General features: G+C 49.6%; 1 protein-coding gene across 13 annotated transcripts in view; it reads left to right on the top strand.

Annotated features, from left to right (window-relative positions):
• The first annotated feature begins 363 nt into the window (after positions 1-363).
• Positions 364-27,143, top strand: part of Tmco4 (transmembrane and coiled-coil domains 4) — a 78,035-nt gene continuing 51,255 nt past the window's right edge. For 6 of the 13 annotated variants that reach the window (XR_015620029.1, XR_015620030.1, XM_087550717.1 and 3 more), the window contains exons 1-5: positions 364-487; positions 11,823-11,971; positions 16,690-16,868; positions 22,534-22,708; positions 24,160-24,187. Coding sequence is in view for 10 of the 13 variants with exons in the window: in XM_087550717.1 (XP_087406843.1) it covers positions 16,699-16,868; positions 22,534-22,708; positions 24,160-24,187 (373 nt within the window). In the remaining 3 variants the exon portion in view is untranslated. 13 annotated transcript variants of the gene reach the window in all.

Genomic DNA, 27,143 nt, shown 5'->3' on the forward strand with positions numbered 1-27,143 from the left:
GACGTTAGAGCCGCGGGTGCAAACACTGGCGAGCATTAGAGAAAGTGAAAGAAGAAATAAGAAGGCGTGGATGTTGCAAACTTCACCCGGCAATGTGTACGGGAAGGGGGGGGGGAGAGGCTGCTTCTGGGACAGGCTCTTTCCGTGTGGCGGCAAAATTTGGAAGCTTCCCCTTCAAGTGTCTGCGTGTACTCCCCTCCAGCCAGCCGAGCCCCTGGCGAGCACTTTCTGCAGAGTCCTCCCGTGCCCCGCGCTCCCAAGTCTTGGGGTTGGGAGGCCAGCACCCGGGCGATGGTTTTGATGGCTTAGGTGGCGGTGCGCCCGGCCCAGCCCGGAAGACCAGGGCTCTGGGGCTGCGCAGGCGGGACCGGCCCAGGCCGGTGTGGGGCGGCTGGGCAAGAGCGAGGACGGGCGGGGAGAGCGGAGGCGGGAGCAGCGGGGCCTCTGGGATCCTAGTCACCGTCCCATCCGTCGCTGTCGCCTCCAGGTAAGCCCGCGGGGGAGCCCCGATTGTCCCCACACCGCCGCCACTGCGTTTTCGGACCCGGAAGTGCTCTCGGGACTCGAGCTGGGTGGCTGGAGGGGAAACTGATGCCAGGGAGCATGCGAGCGGCCCCTGCCTGCCAGCACAGCCCGGGGCACCAAACACTCCTCTGAAAAAAAGGCGCTGGGTTGGAAGGGAAGAAAGGACCTTGCCCAAGGTCACTCAGGGTCACTGGACGCCCCCTGAGTACTGGGAGCTCCAGGTACCACTTCCCACCCTCCGCGTCTCCAGACTCAAGTTCCCGAGGCCTGGGGAGCCCCAGAGTCCGGGAAAGGCCCGGCCCCTTCCTGCTGTGACAGGGGCGTGGCTTCTCGCCCCGCTGCGGGTGTTTACGGGGTAGGGGACCTTTCCGGGTTCTACAGATTTTACATCCGGGAAAACTGAGGCTGGGAATGATGGGGTGATTTTAGCCAGGTCTAGGCAATTAGAGCAAAGAAAGGTCAGCTGACTTCAGAGTTTGACCCAGTGTTAAATTCAAAGTTGGCCTCCATGATGTCCTTGTCCTTCCCAGGGGTGACCCAGAGTAGAAGCAGGGGCTGGCTAAATCTGCAGGTTTGATCCTGAGGCCACTGCTGTCTTGGAGTAGGAGAGAACACACACCCACAAGGCTTCCCAGGCCAGCATTCACTATGTATTTATTGAGCACCTACTATGTGTCAGCGTACACTTCTTAGGCTCTGAAGACACAGCAGTGAAGACACCTCAGGGTGAATCAGCTGAGCAGAGAGACAAGGCCACCAAAATCCCCAACTACACAGTATTGTCGAGAAGTCAGGAAGGAACCCAGAGCCCCATCCTCCTAGTTTGGCCTTACTGAAGATGCTTTTTTCAGTCTGAGTTTCCCACTCCCCAGGTATCTGAGTATAGATAGGTCAGTGAGTAGAGTCCCCTGGACTTAAAAGATGCCCTCAATGAACTTAGGAGTCCGGGGAAGCCTGGTACTGTCACTTCCTCTCTGTGTCACCTTGGGTGGCTCCCAGGACTCCATTTCCTTATAACACAAAAGGATCATAATTCCTCCTGGTGCCGAAGATACCGTCAGGATGCTTCATGAATTCCAAAACACAGTTCAAAGGGTCTTTCCCAAATCAAAAGTAAATTAAAAGTCAGGCGTGGTGGCATAGACCCTTAATCCTGGAGCTTGGGATTTAATCTCAAACTGTGAGTTTGAGACTGACCTGGTCTATATAGTGAGTTCTAGGACAACCAGGGCTATGTAGAGAAACTGTCTTTAAAAAATTAGTGTGTGTGTGTGTGTGTGTGTGTGTGTGTGTAGAATGTGTATATATATACATATATATGTATATATGTGTATATATATATATTTTTTATTTTTTTTTACCCCCTGCTGGATAGTGGTGGCTCACACCTTTAATCCCAGCACTTGGGAGGCAGAGGCCCGCAGATCTTTGTGAATTTGAGGCCAGCCTGGTCTAGAGTGAGTTCCAGGACAAATGGGGCTACTTGGAGAAACTCTGTCTTGAAAAACAAAAACAGGGCTGGAGAGATGGCTCAGTGGTTAAGAGCACTGGCTGCTTTTCCAGAGGTCCTGGGTTCATTTCCCAGCAGCCACATGACAGCTCACAACTGGCTGTGACACCTGTTCCAGGGGACCACACTCTCTCTCTCTCTCTCTCTCTCTCTCTCTCTCTCTCTTTCTCTCTCTCTCTCAGACACACACACACACACACACACACACACAGTCAAATCACCAATGTTCATAAAATTAGAGAAATAAAAATTTAAAGAAAGAAAAAAAACAAACAGCATTTGCTTGGGATGCTGAAGACAAAATTCAGGCTTTCTTTTGTACTTAAAACCACGGGGCTAGGCCTCAAACAAGCAGAGATGCATTTCTTCAGAGGTCTAGTGACTTGATAACCTGTCCTCCTCAGTAGAGAAACCTTAGCCGCAGAGCTGGGATGGCTGATGTCCAGGTGAGGAGGCTGAGACTCCCTCCAGGGCTGGAAACATAACACCCGCCTCACAGTCAGCCTTTCCAGCTTGTGTCCTCCAGACTCCCTCAGGCTCAGACGGTCAGGGTGTATTCCTCCACTTCCTGAATGGTCTCCAACAAGCTGTGACCTCTCGGGAACCCCTTGGCTTCATTTACAAAATATTTGTCTGCAAGTTTGACACTGGACTGAAGGAGTAAATCAGGGTGATGTCTGTCACCCTTGGAGCCTTTGTGGGCCCAGGCTTTAGCAGGGTTGGTTTGCTGCTGCTCAGTTTAAACTTGGATGCCCTGGGACTGGGAGGGCTAGACCAGAGAAAGCCTGGGCTTGTGGGATGTGGGACCTAAAAGTGGTCCCTACATTAGGCAGACAATAGTCCTCTTTTTTTTTTTTTTTTTTTTTTTGGTTCTTTTTTTTTTTTTCCGAAGCTGGGGACCGAACCCAGGGCCTTGCGCTTCCTAGGTAAGCGCTCTACCACTGAGCTAAATCCCCAGCCCCAACAATAGTCCTCTTATATGCCTTCAGTGGTTTTTGTTCTTTTGAGATGAAGTCTCATGTAGCCCAGCCTGGCCTTGAACTCACTATGTAGCCAAGGATGACCACCTGGATCTTCTGATCCTCCTGCCTCCACCTCCTGAGTGCTGGGATAAGACAGATGGAAAATGGGGGAGGGGAAAAAACAACACAGAGCTTCTTGCCTGCTAAGCAAGCACTCTCCCAGCAGCAATCCTGGGCCCTGAAATACTGCTATTCCGCATAGACTTGGGGTGCAGAGGAGTGGACAGCCGCAGAATGTGTTACGGTCGGCAGGCACAATTCAGTCTTTTCCATTTGACCTCCCTGCACTGACTGCTGGACCTATGCCACAGTGCTGCCCTCTGCCCAAAACACGGCCTGGCTCCTTGTTTGGGTAATGAGCAAACTTTTGGGTTGCGGACTCGAAGGTCATTCACCCATGCCTGCGATAGCCTCCTGCGTGCCGCAGAGCGCTCAGAGTGCTTGGCCAATAGTTCTCCGCCTCACCTCCTCCCTACTTTGATAAATATCTCACGCATCAGATTTTTAGCCCAGCCCAGCTCTGCATTCCAAATGTCCAGGCCACACCAGTCATGGGACCTGTGTCAGAGGTGAAGCCCAAATGGAAATGAACTCAATTGCCAGCCCACATGTGCCTGCCCTTGACTTCTAGAATCTTCTAGGCTTCTAGAGGCTGCTTGCTAGATGTTCAGGAACGAAAGGTACCTGCAGAAAGAACCTCTTGAGAAAACTTGGGGCCTCAGTGGTATATAAAACTCATTGCCCTTTGCAAAGATGTACCAAAGTCATTTCTCCTGTAGAGAGAGGCATCCACCCATCCACCCATCCATATGTCCATCCATCCACCCACCCATCCACCCATCTATCCACCTACCCATCCACCCATCTATCCACCTACCCATCCATCCATCCATCTGTCCGTCCATCTATCCATCCATCTACCTACCCATTCATCCATCCATCCATCCATCCATCCATCCATCCATCCATCCATCCATCCTCCCATCTGTCCATCCACCCATCCATCCACCCATCTGTCCATCCACCCATCTATCCATCCATCTATCTACTTACCCATCTGTCCATCCACCCATCTATCCATCCATCCATCTACTTATCCATCCATCCATCCATCCATCCATCCATCAATCCATCCATCCATCCATTTATTCAGCTCCATCTCTGCCAGATGCTATCACAGGGTACCTCAAACAACATCGGCAGAATGTCACTTTCTTGTCATACATCATCTGGAGCAGACAAATCAAGACAGAAGAGTGAAACTAACTAGGACTCTGGCGTGATGGGGCTGGTGTGAACCTAGAGCTCTCATGAGGACATGGGGCCCTGGGATGGAGCACTAGTGCCCTGGACTTCAGCAACTCTCTCCCTGATGCTCCTGGTCAAGGAGGCAGGCACTCAGACTCTGGCTTCAGAGGCAGCGGCCCTGCATTAACTGTGGAAACCGAGGACTGCTCATGGCAGCTGGGTCCACTTAGTAAAACATCAGAAGAAAAAGTACTTGGGGTTGTGTTTTATTTAGTTTTGTACCTTTTTTTTTTTTTTTTTTAAATGTATACAGTGTTCTGCCTGCATGTATGCCTGCAGGCCAGAAGAGGTCACCAGATCTCATTATAGATGGTTGTGAGCCACCATGTGGTTGCTGGGAATTGAACTCAGGACCTCTGGAAGAGCAGTCAGTGCTCTTAACCACTGAGCCATTAGTTTTGTATCTTAATGTATTTCTTCAGTGCTAAGAGCCTGTGTGCGTGGGCTGGAGAGATGGCTCATCGGTTAAGAGCTCCCCACTGCTCTTCCAGAGGTCCTGAGTTCAATTCCCAGCAACCACATGGTGGCTCACAACCATCTATAATCAGGTCTGGTGCCCTCTTCTGGTGTATCTGAAGACAGCTACAGTGTACTTATATATAATAAATGAATAAATAAATCTTAAAAAAAAAAAGAGCCTGTGTGCGTGCTAGACAAAGAGTCTTTCTTGAGCTTGGAATCTGAAGGCACACTGGCTAGGGTGCATAGTAGGACTGCCGCATGCCGGTGATGTGACCTCCACTTTTAGTAAGCATTGGCTTCCTCAGGTCAAGTGGGGACAACAGGGATGGTGCCTTCCTCACAAGGCTGCTGTGAAGCAGAATGGGGGTGGGGTTGTGGGCTGTGGGTTGTGACAGTCTGTCTCAGGGAACCTCAGCAGATGTCGTTAGCATGGTTTGCTCTGTATAAAGAGTCCTTCTCCAAGGACCAAGGGAACTGTGTAAGTTAGTGCCGGGGGCAGAGTGACTCGAAGAGGGGGTTAGCTGCTATCACACCCCACCCAGCCCCAAGTGCCACGGTCATCTTGGGAAAAGAGCATTTCATCGTAGGGATGGACAGGGCACAGGCCATGCTCCCACAGTGTCTGGGGGACTTGGGAACAGCAGGGCAGTGTAGCAACAGCAGAGTGAGGGAGGAGGAAGGAGGTGGGGGAGGGGGATGTTAGCAGGGCCATGGGACCAGATTGCCTGTGACCCTGTCACCTTTGTAAAGGCCTTGCCTGGCTGAGAAGGGAGCAGAGGGGTACAGTGCCTTGGGATGGTGCTGTCTTTGTGATGTCTGATGGCAGAACGACACGGGGGACTGGTGAAGTGCCTTCTCTGTGACCCCCGTGGAAATGTGGGCAGCTTGTACCAGGGCCCTGGCAGGAGGGAAGAGAGTAATAGCAAATGCAGACACAGACCTCAGAGCTGGCCCTGCACCCATCCTCCCTTCTGCCCACCCTCCAGGCTGCTGCTGGGAGGGGGGTGCCTTTCCTTCCAGGCTCAGTGGATGTTGTCCCAGGATCTCTCGTGGGTTCTTCTGTGAGGGAAGCGTTGCTATGGAGATTTCCTAACATACCTCATTCCTCTCTAGCTTTCAGTTAGACTTTGAGGCAGGGTCGTAGAATGAATATTATACTGGGTGGGGGCAAGCAGGGGGAGCTGGAGTCCTTGCTTCCAGAAGCATCTTATGATTACTTGTCTGCCTCTGTGTCTGTATGTGAGAGACAGACAGACAGACAGACACACAGACACACAGCTTTCAATTATACTTTTAATAATTGAAACTTTTTTTCAAATTTACTTATTTTTATTTTGTTTGCATTGGCATTTTGCCTGCTTATATGTCTGTGTGAGGAGGTCAGATCTCGGTGTTACGGTTATGAGCTGCCATGTGGGTGCTGGGATTTGAACTTGGGTTCTGTGGAAGAGCAGTCAGTGCGCTTAACCACTGAACCATCTCTCCAGCCCCTCAATTATACTCTTAGAGGTTTCTAGTTTAAAGAATCCACTGTGGTTCGGTGTTGGCATGGACTTTTGAGATAAATATTTATTATTGGCCCTGAGCTCCAGTTTTTCAGCCCTCCCTAGACACTGTAACCATCTCTCTGTTGATTATCTGAGAGAATCATCTAAAAATTCACTCATGATCAGAATAAGGAGAGAGAGAAACACCTCCTCCTGTGCATACAAACACACACACACACACACACACACACACACACACCACATACACACAGACATACATGCACATACACACACATCACACACACACACCACATACACACAGTCATACATGCACTTACACACACACACACACACACACCACATACACACAGTCATACATGCACTTACACACACACACACACACCACACACACACACACACACACACACACACACACTACATAGACACAGACACACATGCACACACAGACCACACAGACGTCACATAATCAGACAGGCACACACAGACCACACAGACACAGACACATTCACACAGACAGACAGGCACACAGACACATTCACACACACACAGAGACAGACAGACAGACAGGCAGGCAGGCAGGCAGGCAGGCAGGCAGGCACACACATTCTTATGCCGGACATTAAGTTTTCACAGACTGCTTCAAGGGAGAGAGCTGGAGAAACAAAAGTTTATTCTTGTATGGGGTCTTATTAAGGCCTGGGTCATGCAATGTTCAGATGATTTAAATCATGATATTGACCATGCTTAAAGTCCTTTTCCATGCTGGCTTTGGGGTTTTTCTTCTTAGGAGAAATCACATTGTTTTGTATTTGGTGCCAGCCAGCAAACGCCCACTGTGTGCCCACTGGAGCTCTCAAGGCCCAGAACTGCTATTTGTAGAATGCCTGGCTCTCAGTCCCACGAGTGACAAAAGTCACTTGACCAGTCACTTTTCTTAGTGATTGATAATGTGCTTGGTTGGCTAAAAGTCACGATCACTGAGGATCAGAATGAAATCTTTCCAGAACCTTCCCTGTCTGTCACGAGTCTGGACACACAGCCTCACTGTGGGTGTGGTGACTCTCAGCTGTAAACATTGTTACCCTGGCAGATGGTGTTCTTCTAGATCAAACATGGACCTTGTTTGGAGTCCCTAGATGTCTTTACAGTACCTGGAAAAGGACACGATCTCGAGGAGGCTCTAGGAAATGGTGGCTCCTCCCTCCATCATGACCTCCTGCCCCTGGTGCTGCTGGGAAACGCAGGACACAGAGATGCTGGCACCGACAGCACGTTTTTCTTGCCACAGAAATCCAGGGCTTCCTAGCCTCAGTGTCTCCTCACGTGCTCTTTAGGAGCCCGGTTTAACTTTGGGCTGGGTGTTGGTTTTGACCCACAGCAAGGAATGGAGGACTCCCAGGACCAGAGCTCAGGTGCCCCCACCTCCCCTACCCCTCAGATACTCCGTAGATGGAGGGGAGGGGGCCCTAATGATCGTCTAACCCAGAGCTGGAACCACAGTCTCCTTCATCCCCACACTGTAGATGGCTAAGGATTGCCTCTGTCTGTTTAACTGCCTCATCTGTTTTGCCACTGACGGGACCTGTTGGTTAAACTACAGCTCATTTCGGTGACCGAGGCTTCATTTAGTTGGTTGGGCTACAAGGAGCCAGTGTTCTAACCCAAAACACTCCCTTCCAAGGAGAAAGTGACAGAAATGTTATTTTTTTTTTGTTTTAGTTTAAAAAAAAACTAATTGGATATTTTTAAATTTTCATTTCAAATGTTATCCTCTTTCCCAGTTTCCCGTCCATAAACCCCCTATCCCACCCCACCTCCCTTTTCTTGTATGATGGTGTTCTTCCCCAACCACCCATCCCTTCCTGCCTCCCTGACATTCCTCTACACTGGGGGGGGGGGGGGTCGAGCCTTGGCAGGACCAACGGCTTCTCCTCCCATTGGTGCCCAACAAGGCCATCCTCTGCTACATATGCAGCTGGAGCCATGGGTCTGTCCATGTGTACAGAACTGTTATTTTAATTTATCTTTTTCTGGCCCAGGGAGATGGATCAGCAGGTAAAAGTGTCTACTGCCAAGCCTGAGGTCCTGAGTTTGATTCTGGGGGTCCCTATATAGTAGACGGAGAGAACCATTACCCACTAATTGTCCTCTGGCTTCCACACGTGCACTGTGGCATACACACACACACACACACACACACACACACACACACACACACACGGTGATATGCTGTAATATGCTGGTTAGCCACCTCTCGGTGGGGGGGGGGGGGATTGCAATTTGTAGCATTTGTCAACTCCTGCGGTGTAAATGTCCCCACCACCAGTTCCAAGCTGACAGCAGCACTGAACACAGAGTCGGGATGAGAGTCGATGCTCACAGGCCAGCACATCTGGGCCAGCACAAGCCAGCTCCACCCACATGTCTGCTACTCAGATAATTTAGTGGGGGAAAGAAGTTGTTTTGCTCAAAGATTCAAGTTTCAGTCAGGATCACGTAGCCCTCTGCCTGGAGCCTGTGGCAGCTCAGGGTATCATGGTGGAAATGTGGGGTAGGGGAAATTTGTTCACCTTCCAGTATCCAGGAGGCAGAGAGATCGGAAGCGGCCGACGCAATAGGCCCCAGTGGCAACACTTCCTCCCACTTCCCACCACCTTTGAGGGGTGGAACCATCACCCCACCCCCACACATTGTGACGGACTGAACACCAAGCCCTCTTCCCTGGGACCTTTGAGGGACATTTTATAAACCACAGTAATATTATAAATGTCTATTTTTTTCTGATTTTGGAATTGGTACTTACTCATCTTGACAATTCACATAAAAAGAAAATATTAAAATGACCCCGAATCCAGCCCTTTCTCCCCTTGGAGTGTGACACAGCCAGTATCCTGACATGTGACCCAGTAGTCCCCTGCCTAAGTAGAGACACAGCACCTTCTGGAGACTTCAAAGGGATTTTATAGCAGAAAACAGATTAAATACACTCATGTCCCTGACAGTTCACCTTGCAAAAATGCCCTTCTTGTCAAGTTTTTTCTCTCTGCATGGTTTTTCCACGAGATTCGAGTCAATTTAAATTCCCTCACTTTTAGGGACTCTTGTGCACCGATGGAGTACTTAAAGTTTGGTTAGCTTTTAAAGAGGCAAAAGTAATCTTCCTGGCTGTGTGTGTGCGTGCTGCCTAGTTTTATGTCAGCTGAAGTCATCTGAGAGGAGGGAGCCTCAGTTGAGAAAATGCCTCCATAAGATGGGGCTGTAGACAAGTGTGTTGGAAATATTCTTAATTAGTGATTGATGGGGGAGGGCCCAGCCATTGTGGGTGGGGCCATCCCGTGCTGGTGGTCTTGGGTTCTCTATAAGAAAGCAAGCTGAGGAGTTGGGGATTTGGCTCAGTGGTAGAGCGCTTGCTTAGCAAGCACAAGGCCCTGGGTTCGGTTCCCAGCTCCGAAAAGAAAAGAAAAAAAAAAAAAAAAAAAAAAAAAGAAAGAAAGCTGAGCAAGCCAGTAAGCAGCACCCCTCCATGGCCTCTGCATCAGCTCCTGCCTTCAGATTCCTGCACGGCTTGAGTCTCTACCCTACTGGTTTTCCATGATGAATTATGATATGGAACTGTGAGTGAAATTAACCCTTTCTTCTCCAAGTTGTTTTTGGTTGTGGTGTTACACGGCAGCAATAGAGACACTGACTGAGACAGAGATTGGTACCAGGAGTGGGATGTTGCTGTGACAGACCTGATCATGCTTTGGGGAGGATCGTGAAAGAACTTTAGAACTTTGGGCTAGAAAAACCGTCAAGCATTCTCACCTCTGTGGGCTATTCTACAGGATCTTGGGACATAAGTATATCGGGAGACATGCAGATGACAGAGGTCTGGCTTCTGAAGTTCCAGAGGGAAGTTTGAGAGTCCCTTTAAGACTCGATCGGGGCTGTTACATATTTTGAAATAAAAACCTGTGGTTCTGGTCAGCTGGGGCTGAAGGATCGACTGTGATTAACAAGATACCAGAACCACTAAAGTGAAACCTTCTCTTGGCTGGGATGGTTGGTGCTGGTCGGCTGGAGCGAGACATTAGCAGTGATTAAGAAGAGCCCAGCATCCCTGAGGTGAAATCTTCTGAGAAGTGTTTCCTGAGACTCAGCACACAGAAGCACTAGGTCACATCAAGGTCACACCTCGGGCTGCAGCTGAACTTGGTCATGTGTAAATGTCTCCCAGGTGGTACTGGTTTTGAAGGCTTGAAGGGGTCATGGAGGGCAGCTGAGGTTTGACACTGTGAGAGACCATTGGTGAAGGTGCAGCACCACTTGAAGGCCCGGGGCTGAATGGGTCATGGAGAGAAGTGAAGGCACCAGGAAGAGAGCCCAGGAGAGGCTACAGCCCTGTTGTTGAAGACCCAAGCATTCTGGAGACGCGAGTACCGTGGCACACAATAATGCTTTAAATAAGAGAAGATAGAAAAGAATTGCAAGGACAAAGCTCAGGAAGAATGCTGCCTGCTTTCAAAACTTCTAAAGCTACATTAAGACACAAAAGACAAGCAGAACATCAGATAAAGCAGGGCAGTAAGACACCCAGACATACGGACAGCTCATTTCCACAAAGGTGTAAAGACTGATGGCCAGGCATCGTACCTCACGTCTGTAATCTTAGCAGGAAGGAGAGGAGGGAAGCAGAGGCAGGTGGGTCTCTGCGAGTTAGGGTCCAGCCTGGTCTATATAGCAAATTCCAAGTCAGCCAAACTCAAACATCTCAAGTTTGAGCACAGACCAAGCAACTTAGTCGACTCTGTCGTGTGTGTGTGTGTGTGTGTGTGTGTGTGTGTGTGTGTGTGTGTATGGTGTATATGTGTGTGTATGTGTGGTGTGTGTGTGTGATATGTGGTATGTGTGTATATGTGTGGATGTGTGGTGTGGATGTGTATGTGGTATGGTGTGTGTGGTTGTGTGTGTATGTGTGTAGTGTGTGTGTATGTGTGGTATGGTGTGTGGTGTGTGTGTGTGTGTGTGTGTATTTGTGTTTGTGTAAAGAGTGTAGAGCTCTTACCTAGCATATAACCCAGTGTTGCTAACAAATGGACAGAGACTAGAGTTCAAATTGTTTGAAGTTTGGGGGTTCCCTGAGTGATGCCATACACTTAGCCCCACCTCCTTTTTCCATCTGGTGCCCAGTTGGGGTGTGAGGAGTTTCCCATCTAAACCTCACTCGTTAACTGGTTTACAAGGAGGTATTTTCTGAGCAGCTGCTCTGCTGGATCCAGCAAGCTGCATGCAATACAGAGAAAGAACTCCTGCCTGAGGAGCCAAGGCTAGCCCAGGACCCAGGTGTAGTCCCAGCCCAAAGCACAAGGACTTGGGTGAGATGGACAGAGCTGTGCCTGGCTAAGTGACCGCTAAGTGAGGACTGGCTGCCGCTCTGCTGGGACAGGCTCCTGAGTGAGTGGAGGGGTGTAGCTCAGGCTAACTCCCCTTCTTCCCCTGCTTCAGGTTCCACACCCTCCGACCCATGGCTGGTTTTTCTGGTTTGGTCTGTAGAGTGATTTGCATATTTCCTTGAAGAACCCAGTGAAGCTGCACAGCCTGTCCTTGGACTTACAAGAGGGACGCCTACGCCCCTGTTGGTTCTCCAGAATTGGGTAAGGACTGTTGGGGTTTCCTTTGCTGCAGATCCTCCGTGTTGTCTGTCTCTCGCTACAGTCCCCATGAGGGGAGGAGCCATTGTTCTCCCTGTCATGGCATGGTCACCTGTACCTCCCCTGGTATCTGCTACCTGGCAAGTGCCAGTTCATGCTTCTTAAATCATAGCTGGTTACATTGTAGCAGGGATGGATACTTACGGTTGACTTGAGACCATAGAAAAGACCTTTATGGGTCTCTACATCCTCCTAATGGAATTCTTTTGACTGTTATTTCAAAATTGTGTCCGCTATAAGGCAAGCTACAGAACTAACACTGGGAGGTCCTATTTTCTCTCATCCCAGGTAGCCACTGCCTTTGAACAGGAGAAAAGCCTTCCCTGGACCACTGGGCCCGGTCACCATGACAACACCCACCCAGAGTCTTCAGTTGAGATATACTCCATGCCCAGCCATTAACAGCACTTTGGCTACCCTGGACATCTCCTTGAGTTTTCAAAATCCTAGTCTTTCTTCTACCTTAGGATCTGCCACATACTGTCCCCTCCGCCCAGGACACACCCTCCAGCCCACCCACCCCTACCTGACCCTTCTGCCCAGGACACGCCCCTCCAGCCCGCCCACCCCTACCTGACCCTTCTGCCCAGGACACGCCCCTCCAGCCCGCCCACCCCTACCTGACCCTTCTGCCCAGGACACGCCCCTCCAGCCTGCCCACCCCATCTGTTCCCTCTGCCCAGGACACGCCCCTCCAGCCTGCCCACCCCTATCTGTTCCCTCTGCCCAGGACACGCCCCTCCAGCCTGCCCACCCCTATCTGTTCCCTCTGCCCAGGACACGCCCCTCCAGCCCGCCCACCCCTATCTGTTCCCTCTGCCCAGGACACGCCCCTCCAGCCCGCCCACCCCTATCTGTTCCCTCTGCCCAGGACACGCCCCTCCAGCCCGCCCACCCCTGTGTGACTAGCTCCTGTTTGTTCTTCAGCTCTCATCCTGGCCCTTCTCTTTTGTTACTCCTGCTTCGTTTTTGGTAACCTTCCATCTTGCTTGTTACCAGTAGAGTGTTTATCCAGCCCTTCCGCTGACATATACTTTCGCATCCATCCACACAGGTCCCCTGTATCCTTCCCCTCCTGCTCACCCGTGCCTTCCCGGATTATGCTGTTCCACCACCCATCTCTTCTGAGTGCTTCCTGACTTGGGTGCAGTGTTAAGGCTGTAGAGTCTACAACTAGATCTGAGAAGAGTCTGGATTCCTCCCCATTCATTTTTTTTTTAAGATTTAAATTTTTTATATATGTACCTGAATGTATTTATATGTACCATGTGTGTGCAGGTGCCCACAGAGGCCACAAGGGGGCGCCAGATATACCATGCCGGAGTTAAAGGTGCTGTGAACGGAGCCTGGGTCCTAGGCAGGAACAGCAAATGCTCACCGACTGTGCCAGGCATCCTGCCAGTCCTTCCCGTCATTTATGTTCCTAGATGAAAGTCACACACAGCCTTGTATTTTTTTTCTTTTCTTTTCTTTTTTTTTTTCCGGAGCTGGGGACCGAACCCAGGGCCTTGTGCTTGCTAGGCAAGCGCTCTACGGCTGAGCTAAATCCCCAACCCCCAGCCTTGTATTTTTAAATATGTTATCACTACTATTCACTGTGTTGTCTGGGTTTCTCTTAACCCAGTTGGGCAGCCTTCAGGGCCACGCTCTCTTGGCCCTTAGCCCATGGTGGCTCTCCTCCCTCCTGCTCGTTCTTCTATTCCACGGTGGCTTTTTCTCTTCTTCCTTTCCTCTCTCCTTCCTGTCTGGCTCTTCTCCCTTTCTCTACCTGTCCCCACGCTGAACCTCCACTGCCCAATCACAGGCTCTGGTATTTATTGACCAGTTAAAATAGGGAGAAGGTTCACATGACATCACCTGAGTATGTGATGGACTGCTCCTTGGGGCAACCCCTCTTGAGGAAGCAGAATTAACATCGAAATACAAACAACATCAGGCCAATACAACTCTTTTAATTATAGAGCAGCATAATTAAGGTCGAGCAGGGCGCTGGCTGAGAGGAGCAAAGACACCTTCAGGTGGTCAGTGAAGGCTTCCCAGAGGAAGGGATATTCAGGCTGAAGCCAGACAGGATGTCAGGGGGCGGGGCCCTGCAGAGGCTCAGAGAAGAGCAGCAGGCAACAGGCAGATGTGAGAGCAAAGAGACATACAGTGTGTCGAGGGAGGGAGGGACAAGACAGGTTCCAGACCACAAGATAGGGTTCTGCAGCAGACAGGAGTGGGGGGCGGGGTGGAGCATGGAAGCCATTGGTTCTCAACCTGTGGGTTCCGACCCCTTGGGGGAGTCACATATCAGATAATTTACATTATACTTCATAACAGTAGCAAAATCACAGTTATGAAGTAGTAACAAAGTAATTTTATGGTTGGGAGAATCACTACAACATGAAGAACTGTGTTAAAGGGTCTCGGCATTAGGAAGGTTGAGAACCACTAATGGCAGCCAGTGTTGGGAAGCTTTCAAACAGGAGAGTGACAGGTTTGGTCAGGACCCAAAGGCTATGAGCCCACTATGTAGAGAACACTTTGCACAGCAGGGCACTGTGGAGAGTGAGCCAGTGCATCTGGCCTGAGCTTGGCTTTCACTGTGCCTAGCATGCTCCTCCCCGGTGGTTAGGAGTAAGCAGGCACATGCTTGTCTGGTCACAGGCTGCCCTTTCTTCAAAGAGAGAAATTAATAGGCTGCCCAGGTGCCAGACCAGTACAGTACCATCTTGGGCTACCCCTGGGTAATAGGAGTAATTACTACCACCTTTAAATGGCAAAGCAGTGACTGCTGGAGCTGCTGACAGTGTGGCCCTCTCATCGTACTGCAGACCCCTTACCCCACCACGGTGCTGGCAGCTGGCCCTCAGGACCAGGCTGACCCACTTGCAGTCTCCAGCCTAGGGTCCTGGAGCAACCTCTGGAGGCCAGACTTACTGGGTGACTTCAGTTGAGGTCTTCATCTCTCTGGGCTTCAGTTTCTCCATCTGAAACAAGGGAAGGTGGATAATGCCAGAGTATAGGGGAGAAGAAGAGGTTTGAAATCAAAGGTCCAAGTGAGACCTATTTGCTCATTTACTTTATGACACTGAGGAAGGAGCTTGGCCTCCCTGTGAGCATGTGTCAGCTGTAGGGAGGAATCCTACCGCCTCACTCCCTACTCAACCTTATGTGGTTCTTGTGAGAATTAGTTTGTCTTTTTTTTTCCCCGGAGCTGAGGACCAAACCCAGGGTCTTGCACTTGCTAGGCAAGCGCTCTACCACTGAGCTAAATCCCCAACCCCTACTTGTGAGAATTAGATAAATTAGAAAGTGCTTTGCCAACTGTGACTCACTGTTAAAACATATAAATATTACAGAGACCAGAGACTAATCAGTGTCCAATTTATCCTAAATAAAGTTGATATCTAAGTGTACCCTTTAAAAAATGTTGGCTGCTTTAACTATGTTTGGCAAACGTTATTGGCTGTGAGAGATAGTTTGTAAAAAAATACATATATGTGTGTATTAGCTATATGATATATACATATATATGTATATTTATACACACATGAACAAACTTTGGGGGTAAGGACTATGGGATTGGCTGTTAAACTCAGAAGTTAGAATCATGGCCATTATTTAAAACAGAGTCAGTGGCTCAGAGCTAGTCTGTCTGTCTGCCATTGCTGGCTCTGTGGCCAGGTTCACTGGATCTCCTCTGAGGCTGATGGTGGATGTGCAAACTGTGTACCATAGCCCTTCTTGCCACCTGCAGTTAGAATAACAGTCCTGGCACCCAGGGACTGACAGCTTAGTCTTCAAGACAAGGTCTGTGTATGCGGAGATGGCTTCCAGCTGCATCGCCTGAAGTGACTTTAAACTCGGGACCCTCCTGCCTCTACCTCATGAGAGCTGTGGTTTCAGGAGCATCTCCTATTCCCAGTGCAGTACCAGGGATGGACCCAGGGTCAGGAGCATCTCCTATTCCCGGTGCAGTAGGGATGGATCCAGGGTCAGGAGCATTTCCTATTCCCGGTGCAGTAGGGATGGATCCAGGGTCAGGAGCATCTCCTATTCCCGGTACAGTAGGGATGGATCCAGGGTCAGGAGCATGCAGGTGCTCAGCTGTATTCCCAGCCCAGTATTAGACCTTAACCGTTTATTAGACCTGTACTCTGTACCAGACACCAGCGAAACGTCTCTCTGCTGAGTGTCCTAAGCATGCATGCATTTATTTATTTATTTATTTATTTATTTATTTATTTATTTATTTATTTATTTATTTATCAGGGTCTCACTGTATACTCCCAGCTAGCTTAGATCAGGGTGGCCTTAAACCCACAGGGATCTGCCTACCTCTGCCTCCCCAGTCCTGTGTATGCATGGAAGTCCTGTGTATGCATGGACTCCTGTGTATGCATGAGATCAAGGCCATCTTCAGCTATGTAGCAACTTTGAATTTGGCCTGGGCTACATGAGATCCATCTCAAAACAAGGTATGAACAGAAGTCATTTTAGTGACAATAACATGTTAGTCTTTGCTGACTGGGAACTTATAATCCTCCTGCCTCAGCCTTCCTGGGGCCAGGATCACAGGCAAGGCCTCTACAGTTAGTCTGTAAGAGATGACTTCTGTGTCTTCCAGGGACCTCCATCTTCTTCTGGAAGCATCTCACTGGGATTCTCTCTTACAGGAGCTGGGAATGGCCACATGGAACCGGCCGCACCCAAGGCTGCCTGTGGCACCAGAGCCAGTTGCAGAAGGGGAGTCCCAGCAGCCCCTGGGGCGAGAGCTCTCGGAGGCCAACCGTTTTGCCTATGCCGCCCTGTGTGGCATCTCTTTGTCACAGCTGTTTCCAGAACCTGAGCAAAGGTGAGCCTTTTTGTCTCTCAGAGGGAAGGCCAGGCCACTTCAGGGAGGTGACTCCCAACAGCCACAGATAAACCCAAGCTTCAGGCAGGGCCATCCTTGCCTCTGGGAATCTCAGCCTCATAGGAGGATGAGGTGCCCCTCATTCAGTTATCTCTCATGTATGCTGTCCCCAAGCATCTTTTGTGCCAGGCATGATTTCAGTTCATGGAAGGCATTGTGTATGCGATGAACAACAGACTCCATTCCTCCCCTCCAGTAGGACAAGAGATTTATTCTTTCATAAAACATGTTTATTGAGCACTTACTGTGTGCTGGGCATAGTGCCAGCCATGTTGATGAAACTGAGAAGCAGGAGCCCTCTGATGCTTAGTCCCGGGAGACAGCCCACCCCTCCTCCAACAGATATGACAGTGGCGAGCAGAGATGGGGGCATCGTGGGGACAAAGGAATGTTAGGTGTCTATATGTGTTTAATGTCTGTCACTGATGCTATCTACCAGTTGTGGGCTTATGGCACACATTAGCAGCAGTGTAGTGGGGTGGTTAGGAGCCTGGGTTTCAGTCTGAAAGGATCTGGGTGGGGCAGGGTTTGGGCACTCAAAATGTGGCATGGAGGGAGGGCACAGCAGGGTCCATCTTTGTCAGTAGGGTGGAGCTGAAATGGAAACCTTCTTACCGTGAGGATGAGACAGAGCAGGAGCTAAGGGACTCTGAAGTCTGAAGAAGGAAAGAGAGCCCAGAGGCGAGAGATGTTACCAAGAAAGCAGCAACAGTGCCATTCCCTCAAACATTCTGTGACTCTTGAATGTACTGCCTGCTAGGCTGAGGTTGCCTCCGAGTAGGCTTCCCCAACCTGCCCTCACCCCATGGGGCAATTGGATGCCTTCCCCACTGCTCTGTGTAGGGCACGTGGCTACTTACCCCAGTCCCCGGTGGAGTGCTTCCCAGGCCTGCCACCCCCGTATGCTGAGCTCCTTGAAGGCAGATATGACCTTAGAATCCCAGGACCTTCCCAAAGTTCAACGGAGCCCTGGCCTGCAGGGAAGTCCCCAAGAAAATGACAGCAACGGTTGGCTCAGGGAGCAAGGGAACCTTCTACGGCTTCGCGCTCTGCTCTTGTCACATCCTGACTCTGATACTTTCCAGTCTCCTGTGACTTTGGGAGGTTGACTTAAGCTGGATGAAGGCCAGCAATCCAGCTCTGCATCTGTAGGATAAACAGCACAGTGCCCAGCACACAGTAGGGGCTCAATACCTGGTAATGGGTGCTTACTAACTCTACCTATGGCCTTCATCTAGCAGTGAGAAACATCTTGGATATTCTGTTCCCAGGCGTCTCAGTTACTTTCTTATTGCTGTGATAACATGACCAAGGGAGCTTATAAAAGAAAGCATTTAATTGTAGTTTCGGTTTCAGAGGATTAGCATTCACAATTGTAAAGCAAAGACAGGGTGACAAGAACAGCTGAGAGCTCACATTCTCAGAAGCTGCATTCATGAGGCAGAGTGCACACTGGATCTGTCAGAAGGCTCTGAAACCTCACAACCCCAATGGCATGCCTCCTCCAACAAGGCCCTACCCCCTAACCCTTCCCCAAAAGCCACCAACTGGGGACCAAATATCAGATGCCTGAGGCACGTCTCATTCAAACCACCATACCAGGCAAGCTCCTATGCATCTCTAGGAGAGTTCAACTCTCTAGGAGAGTTCAACAGTTTCTCTGTCCCTTACTTGTACCCAGCCTGGGAAGCCACCATCTTTCCAACAGCGCCCCCCTAAACAGATGAGCTGGGTACCCCACTTCCACCTAATAAACTGAGTACATCCTGAGAAGGACCTGATTAAACCCGACTGCAGACCTGTTCTGACACTGCTAAGAGGGGTGCAGGGATGTGAATTCTGTTCCCATGTCCCCCAGTATTCTCCTTAGGCTCTCTGGTTCCTCACCTCAGTCCCATCCTGTGTTCCAGTCACTACCCATCTGAAGTCACTACCCATCTGAATTTTAAGGCAGAATACATTAAAAAAAACAAACAAACAAACAACAACAACAAAAAAAAAAAAAAACTCTTTTTAACTCCCAGATAGGCCGCTGTTGGTTTCTGTTATCTTTAGAAAACAGTTGGTGGCTGTTTTTGTCCTCGTGGGACATCAAAGCTAGTGTCTCAACTATTTATTTCTTATCTGTTCTGTGAGCATCCTGGATGCTGCTCCTCACAATTGTTTTGATTTATTCAAAATGTAAAGCTGGGGGCAGGGACGATGGGCAGCAGTAGGGTGCCTGCCTAGCATGCATGAGGCTCAGTCCCAGTACCGCAGAAAGAAAGAAATGAATGAACAAAAGAAAGAGACCAAAATAAAACCAAAGAAACAATGCAGAGCCAGGTGCAGCAACTCCAGGCCCAGCCCTCTATCCTGCTGCACTTATGATTTTTAACATCAGCTCTCAGACGGCTGAGATAGGAATATCACAAGTTCAAGACCAACCTGGGCTATATACTGAGACCACATCTCAAAAAAAAAAAAAAAAAAAAAGTCAAAACTGGTTGGGTAGACACAGTTCAGCAAAAACTCCTTCTGCCAAGGCTCATGTATTTTTGGTTCTCAGGCTGTGGTCTGTGTCAGTTATTTATTTAACCTCTCTATTGTAGCCCCACAGTGGCTATAAGAGCATGGCTATGTGTCAATAAAACTTTATTGATTAAAAACAAGCTAGGGGCCAGATTCCTGAAGGCTATAGTTTGTGGTCCATGAGGGGAGGAACTTTGGAGGAAGCATGAGGAAGCCAAGATTCCAAGGAAGCCTTGCCCCTGTTCCCCTTTGGGATCCTGGAGAGCTTGAACCCCAGAAACCAGGGTGTCCTACTTGTAAGGATGATCTTAGTGAGTGGCAAACACATAATACTCTGGGTGGTGCAGTTGCTGGAGAGGGGCTGGCTCCCTGGTGGGTAAGTATGGCACCTGGGGGCACAAGACGGATGTGTGAGTCTAGAGCTAAAACTTACCATGTCTGGAACTAGGTTGCCATATCTGGGGGGCAGGGGTTGATCTAAGACCTCCCTGACCTCCTGGGGCTCTAGTAAGAATTCCACAAGTCTGTGTGGAAAGACCTCGCACAGGCAAACTTAGATGTCTGAGCATCACTGCCTTTGCTGCTGTTGGCATACATCATTTTTGATGGTGCTGGAGACGGAAGCTGAGGCCTTGCACGCACACACGCATGCACGCATGCACAGGCTTTCACTAGACCATTGTGCTGATCAACTTGACAACCGGGAACCACCTAGGAAGAGTCTTAATGAGGAACTATTTAGATCACATTGACTTATGGGCATGTCTTTGGAGGAGTGTCTCCATAGTGAGCTGATGTAGGAAGACACAGCCCACAATGGGCAGCGCCATTCCCTCGGCAGGAGGTCCTGAAAGGTAAAGAGAGCTGGATTGCATAGCCGGGAACAAGGAAACGAGTAAGGATCTGTGGACTTGTTCCATCTCTGATTAAGAGTATAGATAAGTGCCTGTCTTGACTTCCCTGAGGTGGTGGACTGTAACCTAGAATTGTAAGCCAAATAAACCATTTTTCCCTGGAAGCTGGTTTTTGTCAGGGTGTTTTATCACAGCAGCCGAAGTAAATAGAGAGCAACCATTTTGGAAATATGTCAGTAGGTAGTGCCTCCCATGGGCCATTCTTTGCCCGGGACAGGTAGTAACGTTGTTAATCTTTCCAACAACCCTGGGAACTAGGTCTCATCACTATCACAACTATTTCACATATTCAAAATCCGAGGCATAGAGAGGTGGAGTAACCCATCCCAGGACCACACAGCCAGTGGCAGTGTGCGGTGGCTGTGCTCTTTAACCCTGTGTTCCTATGACAAGCTATTCTTTAAGCCTTCCCCAATAACCGGCAGGCTAGACTACTCTCTTGGCCCTGAGCCATTCCTCTGCATACACTGATTGCTGTCTGTTCACCCACTAATCATTCCTGAAGCCATCCCTGTCCACACCCATCTGCTACCCTAGGTCAGTCCCCGAGGATGATCCGAGGGAAGTGAATTATCTATCACAAGCGATCGCAGGAGATAACATTTACTGCAGTCTACAGATGCCACACATTGCTCCTGTTAATTTATCTTCTTATATAGCTCCTGGGGTGGGTCCCAATGCCACCTTCATTTTATAGCCTTAGAAAATAAGAGAGGTGAAGTGGGGACTCTGAGGCTTCCCCAGGGTATTTGACATCATGGTCAAACTATCATCCGTTTCTCTTGTGTCTCCCTCAGTCACCTGTCAATAGCTATGATACCAACTGTCATTACCAGAGCATTGTCTGCATGCTGTGTTCAGCCTTTAAAGCTGGTCTCTTAAACCCATTTTACAGACAAGGACTCAGAGGCACAGACAGCAAGGACAGGCTACTTTCCCAAGTTGCTATGGCACTCTGTTCTCCTTACAAGAATGAAAGAATGAAAGAGGGGCTGTCAGCTCAGCCCTGAGCTGTTTGCCCCAGCTACACAGGACCACATTCCCAAGATGTCACCTATTCCCAAGATGTCACCTGACTCCCCAAATAGCTGGCATAGTCACCACTTGAAGCCACTGGGGCACCTCATCTGAGAGCTTCCCCCAGGGTCAATAGCAGTATCAGCTCAGGTGTCCCTCAAGATGGTGACAGACAGCTCAGCTGCCCTCTGCCCTGTGCCTAGCTCTGTCCCCTCCTTCCTGTCTATAAGTGCTGGTTCCCGGGGGAGCCCTAATAATCTCTACTTCAGACTAGCTTCTGGTGACAGCAGAGACAGGATCTAGACCCTGGCTCCCACCATACCCTGCAATAGCCCCTAGCCTTACAGGCCTCTGTGCGCCTCAGCAACTGTAAGGAATGGGATGGATGGGCTGTGTTGTTGAAGCGTAGGGGGCTCCTTAGGTTCCTTCACCTCCAGGGAGTCCAGTTTTCCTGTGGGGAGCAGAGCCCTGGGCTGGAGGGCCAGGGCGGTGTATGCCGGCTGGAACTCTTCCATTAGGCTAACCTTTTCCCATTTCTCTGCTTTCTAATGACTTCTGTTCCCCATGCTCCACCACCCCTCGCCAAAAGCTCAGCCCTGCACACAAGGGCAGCCCACATCAAAAGCCAGTGTGGACTCAGCCGTGGTCCCCAAGATACAGTGCACGTCTATCTCAGAGGGCACGGGGCTCCCACCTCTCCACAGTGGCCACATTGTCCTGTAGTAGGCGGTACAGCAGCACACCTGCTGAAGTGAGGATCCCGCCTTCACGGTGGACATCATCCCAGAAATGAGCCCTTGGAGACATCCAGGCGCTTCTCTTGGCTCCCCAGGGTTGACATCCAACTCTGCAGGTGGAGCTGGGGCTGCTGGGACTCGGTCTCTCCCTCTGTCCTCACACTTCTCTGTTCCTGTAACCCAGCATGGCTCTAGGTCAGGTCACATAGGCAGCAGCCGCCGGCTGCCTTCACCTCTGTGTCTCTCGGTAAAAAGTCTTGATAGGGACTGAAGGTAGGAGCTGTGTCACCTGGGATTCTGTGTGAACCGTCTCTCCATTTCCTGGACCCTAGTCACAGGCTGACATGTGTGACCCTGTTCCCCCGCCATTGGCCTTTCCAGCCCATGTTCTCCAGAAGGTCCGGATCTAACCATATCTCTTTTCAGCTCCTTCTGCTCAGAATTTGTGACGGGCCTGGTGAAATGGTTGCATCTGTCTGAAACTGTCCTCCCAACCATGATGGCCTTTGCCAGCGGCCTGGGAGGCAAAGGAGATGACATCTTTGCTCAGACTTTATTGAAGGACCCCATTCTGAAAGACAACCCATCAGCCATCAGTCAGGTACGCCAGCCCCCTGGGTGGCAGTTCATAGCCATCTACAACTCCAGTTCCATCTACAGCGCCCTCTTCTGGGCTCCACAGGTACTGCACACATGTAGTACACAGACAGATGCAGCCAGATACATCTAAAACACCCATATACATAAAATAAAAATAAACGTTAAGACAATATTCCACCCTCCCCCTCCCAATTGGAAGGGTTGAAGGGACTTCTGGTTGCAAGCACTTTGGGCACTGGGTACTGGGTCTATGTCACGTACTGCAGGAGGTTGTTTGAGAATCAAATGTGTTAACGTCTGTAAAGGCAAGACTTCATTCTAAGCACTCTCTGTGCATTAAATGAGTAGGGAAGGTTTCTACCATGATGATTCTGGGTCAGCTATGATCACCGGAGTATATGGTGATGGAATGTTGGGCTACACAGCCATCTCAGCCCCCAGGACTGATGAGGAAGGGACGTGACTTATTCTCTGTCCCCAGCAGCCCACAACTGGAATACTTACATATCATAATAAGTATCTTTAGATGGCACAGGAGTTCTATACACAAAGTGGAGGTTTGTTTCCTGTGTATCTTACATCCATAGACTGAACATAATTTCATATGATTTTAACACTTTTGTGTGTGAAGCCACAGTTCTCAGTATGGAATTTTTTTCACTTGAAATATTTTTAGAACTGGGAGTGGGGTGCTGGAGGCACAGCTCAGCCATTAAGAGTATGTGCTGCTCTTGGAACTCCAGTTCTGGGGAATGCAGCGCCCTCTTCTGGCCTTCTCAGGCTCCTGCATGCATATAGTACACATAAACTCACATGTGCTCATAGGCATGCACATGAATAAATCTTTTAAAAATATAGTTATACATACATATATACATTTATACACATATATAGTTTCACACACATATATGTATATATGTATATATTATATTTATATGTATATATATACACATTGGAATTTGGATTTTTAAGTTAGGAATGTTTAACCTGTATAATCATCTTTACTATATAGTCGAGAAAACTGAGGCACAGAGAGATTAAGTTTCTTGCCCAAGGTCACCCAGCTAATAAGTAGCCAAAGCCAAGATTTGAACCTTGGCGGTCTGACCCCAGAACCTGCATTTTACCAAGCTATGGTGACCTTTTTTCTGAAGCAGCAGCTTTGCTGTGTGCCCTTGAGCATGTCACCCACCCTCTCTGGGTGTAGTTTAAGTGGTCAGAGCTTGTGGCATGGGCTGCTGGTAGCCACATGCACAGGCAGGCCACAGGGCCTTTCCCTCCTCTCCTTGGCCTGCGAGTTCACCCACATGCACAGGTGGCACCTGGCTCCCCACTGTACTTAGGGTGGGGGCTTTTGCCGTCGCTACCTGGTGGGAGTCAATACGTGCCTGTCTGATGAGCCAGGTGTGGGCCTGTCAGCAGCTCACTGATTTCTGTCTCCTTTTCCCACAGGACCTCCTGAGCTTCTCACTCAAGGATGGTAAGTGGATTTGCTGCCTTTACAGTGTGGCCCACATGGAGGGAAGCCAGGGACCATGCTGCACCTGTGTCTTGCCCAACGTCCTGGATGAGCACCGTGCGATACTGATGGGGCTTCTTTAACTTTCTGCCCCATAATCCTCAAATCTATCCACTCCCCTCCACCCACCATCCTGGGGCAGCATCATGGCCTCCGAGGTGACAGCTGGGGTCTCTTCCTTGATGGCACTCCAGCTAGTTCCCTGCTGTCCACTTAGGTCTCAGTGACATTCTGGAGGCCTGTGTGGCCACCCTTGTCTCCCTGCCTCATACTCAGCAAGGAATTCCAGCACCTCGGATGTGGCCTCAAGGCCCTGGGTGGAGGGGGCTGCTCATCCTCTCTCCTACCTCCTCACTGGAGCCCCAGCCCCAAGTGTAGCTTCTCCAGCCATGGCTCCTTGTGGCTCTCTAAGTGTCCCCTTCCGTTTTTGCATATGCTCCCCAGGCTGGACGCCAGAACTTTCTGTCCTTGGTCCATCTGCTTGCTTTGTCCCTTCCTCCTTCCACTCAGCCCTCACTTGCTGGGTGTGTTGGTATGCCGGACAAAAGTGACGTAAGGATGGCAGATTTATTTTTGTTAACAGTTCGAGGGCACAGCCCATCCCAGTGGGAAAGATGTGGGAGTGGGGGTAGCCAGTCTCACTGCATCCACAGTCAGGAGGCAGACAGATGAATGCTGGTTCCATTTGTGTTTTCTTTTGAATGCCCCCAGCCCATGTGCTGCCCACGTAGGGTGACTCTTCCTTCCTCGTGTAACCTGTCTGGGAACACACTCACAGCTATGCCCTGAGTCACTGAGGATGAGTCATCACATCTCCCTCCTCGTCAGTGTGATACCCTGACACATAATTTTTAGTGGTACAGTCTACCCATGTCGACCTCAGAGACTGTGGCCACCCCATAACACAACATGCATTTAGATCATCTTAGTAGTCCTAACGTTGTCCAAAAGGCCAAAGTCTTTTCTGATACCCAAGGTGGTCTTTTAACTATAAGTCTCTGTAAATCAATGATGTAAGTTACATATCCCCAATATCTGAAGGCACGGAGTAAGCAACCCCATTCCAAGAGGAAGGAATGCAGTTAGAGAAAGGACAGAGAAAACGGTCTGAAAACCTCGATCTGACATCCGAGCTCTTGGTGGTCCCTCCTCATGTGCTGGGCTCCGAGCTCCAGCAACCCCACTTTCCAGGGGTCTCTTTGAGGCCTCCTTGTAGGGACTCTAACTCTGCCACACATTTCCCAGAGTGCCCAGCTTTCTGGAACTTCGGTGCAAGCGTCTAGGACCCTATAACCCCTGCACTGTGCACACCTGCCATCCCAGCCAGGGTCACTACTGCTGTGATGAAACCCATGACCGAAGAGCAAGTTGGGGAGGAAAGGGTTTATTCAGCTTATGCTTCCACATTCATCACTGTAGGGAGTCAGGAAAGGAACTCAAAAAAGCAGGGCAGGAACCTGGAGGCAGGAGCTGATGCAGAGGCCACAGAGGGGTGCTGCTTACTGGCTTGCTCCCAATGGCTTGCTCAGCCTGCTTTCTTATAGAACCCAGGACCACCAGCCTGGGACGGCCCTCCCCCCAAAACACTAATTAAAATGCCCTACAGCTGGATGGATATTATACAGGCATTTTCTTAATTGAGGTTCTCTCCTCTCCGATGACTTTAACTCCTGTCAAGTTGACGTAAAACCAGCCAGCACACCCGCTAAGTAGCTGTAGTCTCCCTCACACCTTAGTGCCTGTTCTTGGGAAAGCACTTCCTAGGAAGTTGAGCTCAAGCAGAGAAGGCCTCATGGCTCTCAGTTCTTTTTTTTTTTTTTTCAAATAAATTCATGTTTTCACAAGTTGGAGCCTTTTATGGGTGGCTCTCCAGAATGGCCCAGTAAGCTCTGCGTACAGCATTCTAGAATCCTCTAACCTGCTGCTCACACCCTTCCACTGTGGTCCTGCAAAGCCTTCCATGGGCCTACAAACCACCCTGAAACCACACTGTCGGGGACAGCTGTGGCCCTCCTTTCCAGCACTTTTCTTATTGCTGTGACAAAGTACCTGAAAGAAAGCACTATCCTGCGGAGGACACTACGGGAAGATGCTATCCCAGGGCAGAGGCTCATCCACTGAGTGTCTGACCCCTGGGTTTTCCCCAACTTTGGGAAGCTCAGCTATGTAGTTGATGATAATGGGGGACTGGTTTCTCCTGGGTTTTTTGTTTGTTTGTCTGTTTATTTTAATTTAAAAATAGACTTTTGGGGCTGGAGAGATGGCTCAGTGGTTAAGAGAACTGACTGCTCTTCCAGAGGTCCTGAGTTCAAATCCCAGCAACCACATGGTGGCTCACAACCATCTGTAATGGGATCTGATGCCCTCTTCTGGTGTGTTTGATGACAGCTGCAATGTACTGATATAAATAATAAATAAGTAATTTAAAAAAAATAAAAATAGACTTTTGGGGCTGGAGAGATGGCTCAGAGGTTAAGGGCACTGGCTATTCTTCTAGAGGTCCTGGGTTCAATTCTAAGTAGCCATATTTATAACTGCAGTCCCAGGTAACCCGATACTCTGTAGCACACACAGTACACAGACACATGTGCAGGCAAAAAAGTTCCCACATTAAAAAAAAAGTTTTTTAAAAATGGATAAGCGTAAGAAAAAATGATTTCTTATTTAATGAAAAAAGAAATATAAAGGAAGGACTTGACTGCTCCAAGTACAGAGAAGCAGAAACTTTATTGTAGGTTTGAGGGAGAGCATAGTCAGGGGACGGATAAAAAGTCCAGGTAACCAAAATGGCTGGATTATACAGGGAAGGGCAGTTGGGGGAAGGGCAGCCCAGGTTGGGCTGGAAAAGTCTGGGGTAGAGGATGGGCCGTGACAGCTGTTCCAAACAGATAGGGCCTGGGAGATGCAGGGATGTTCA

This window comes from Rattus norvegicus, chromosome 5 (genome assembly GCF_021556685.1).
Source record: "Rattus norvegicus strain SHRSP/BbbUtx chromosome 5, alternate assembly SHRSP_T2T, whole genome shotgun sequence".
NCBI classification, from domain to species: Eukaryota; Metazoa; Chordata; class Mammalia; order Rodentia; family Muridae; genus Rattus; species Rattus norvegicus.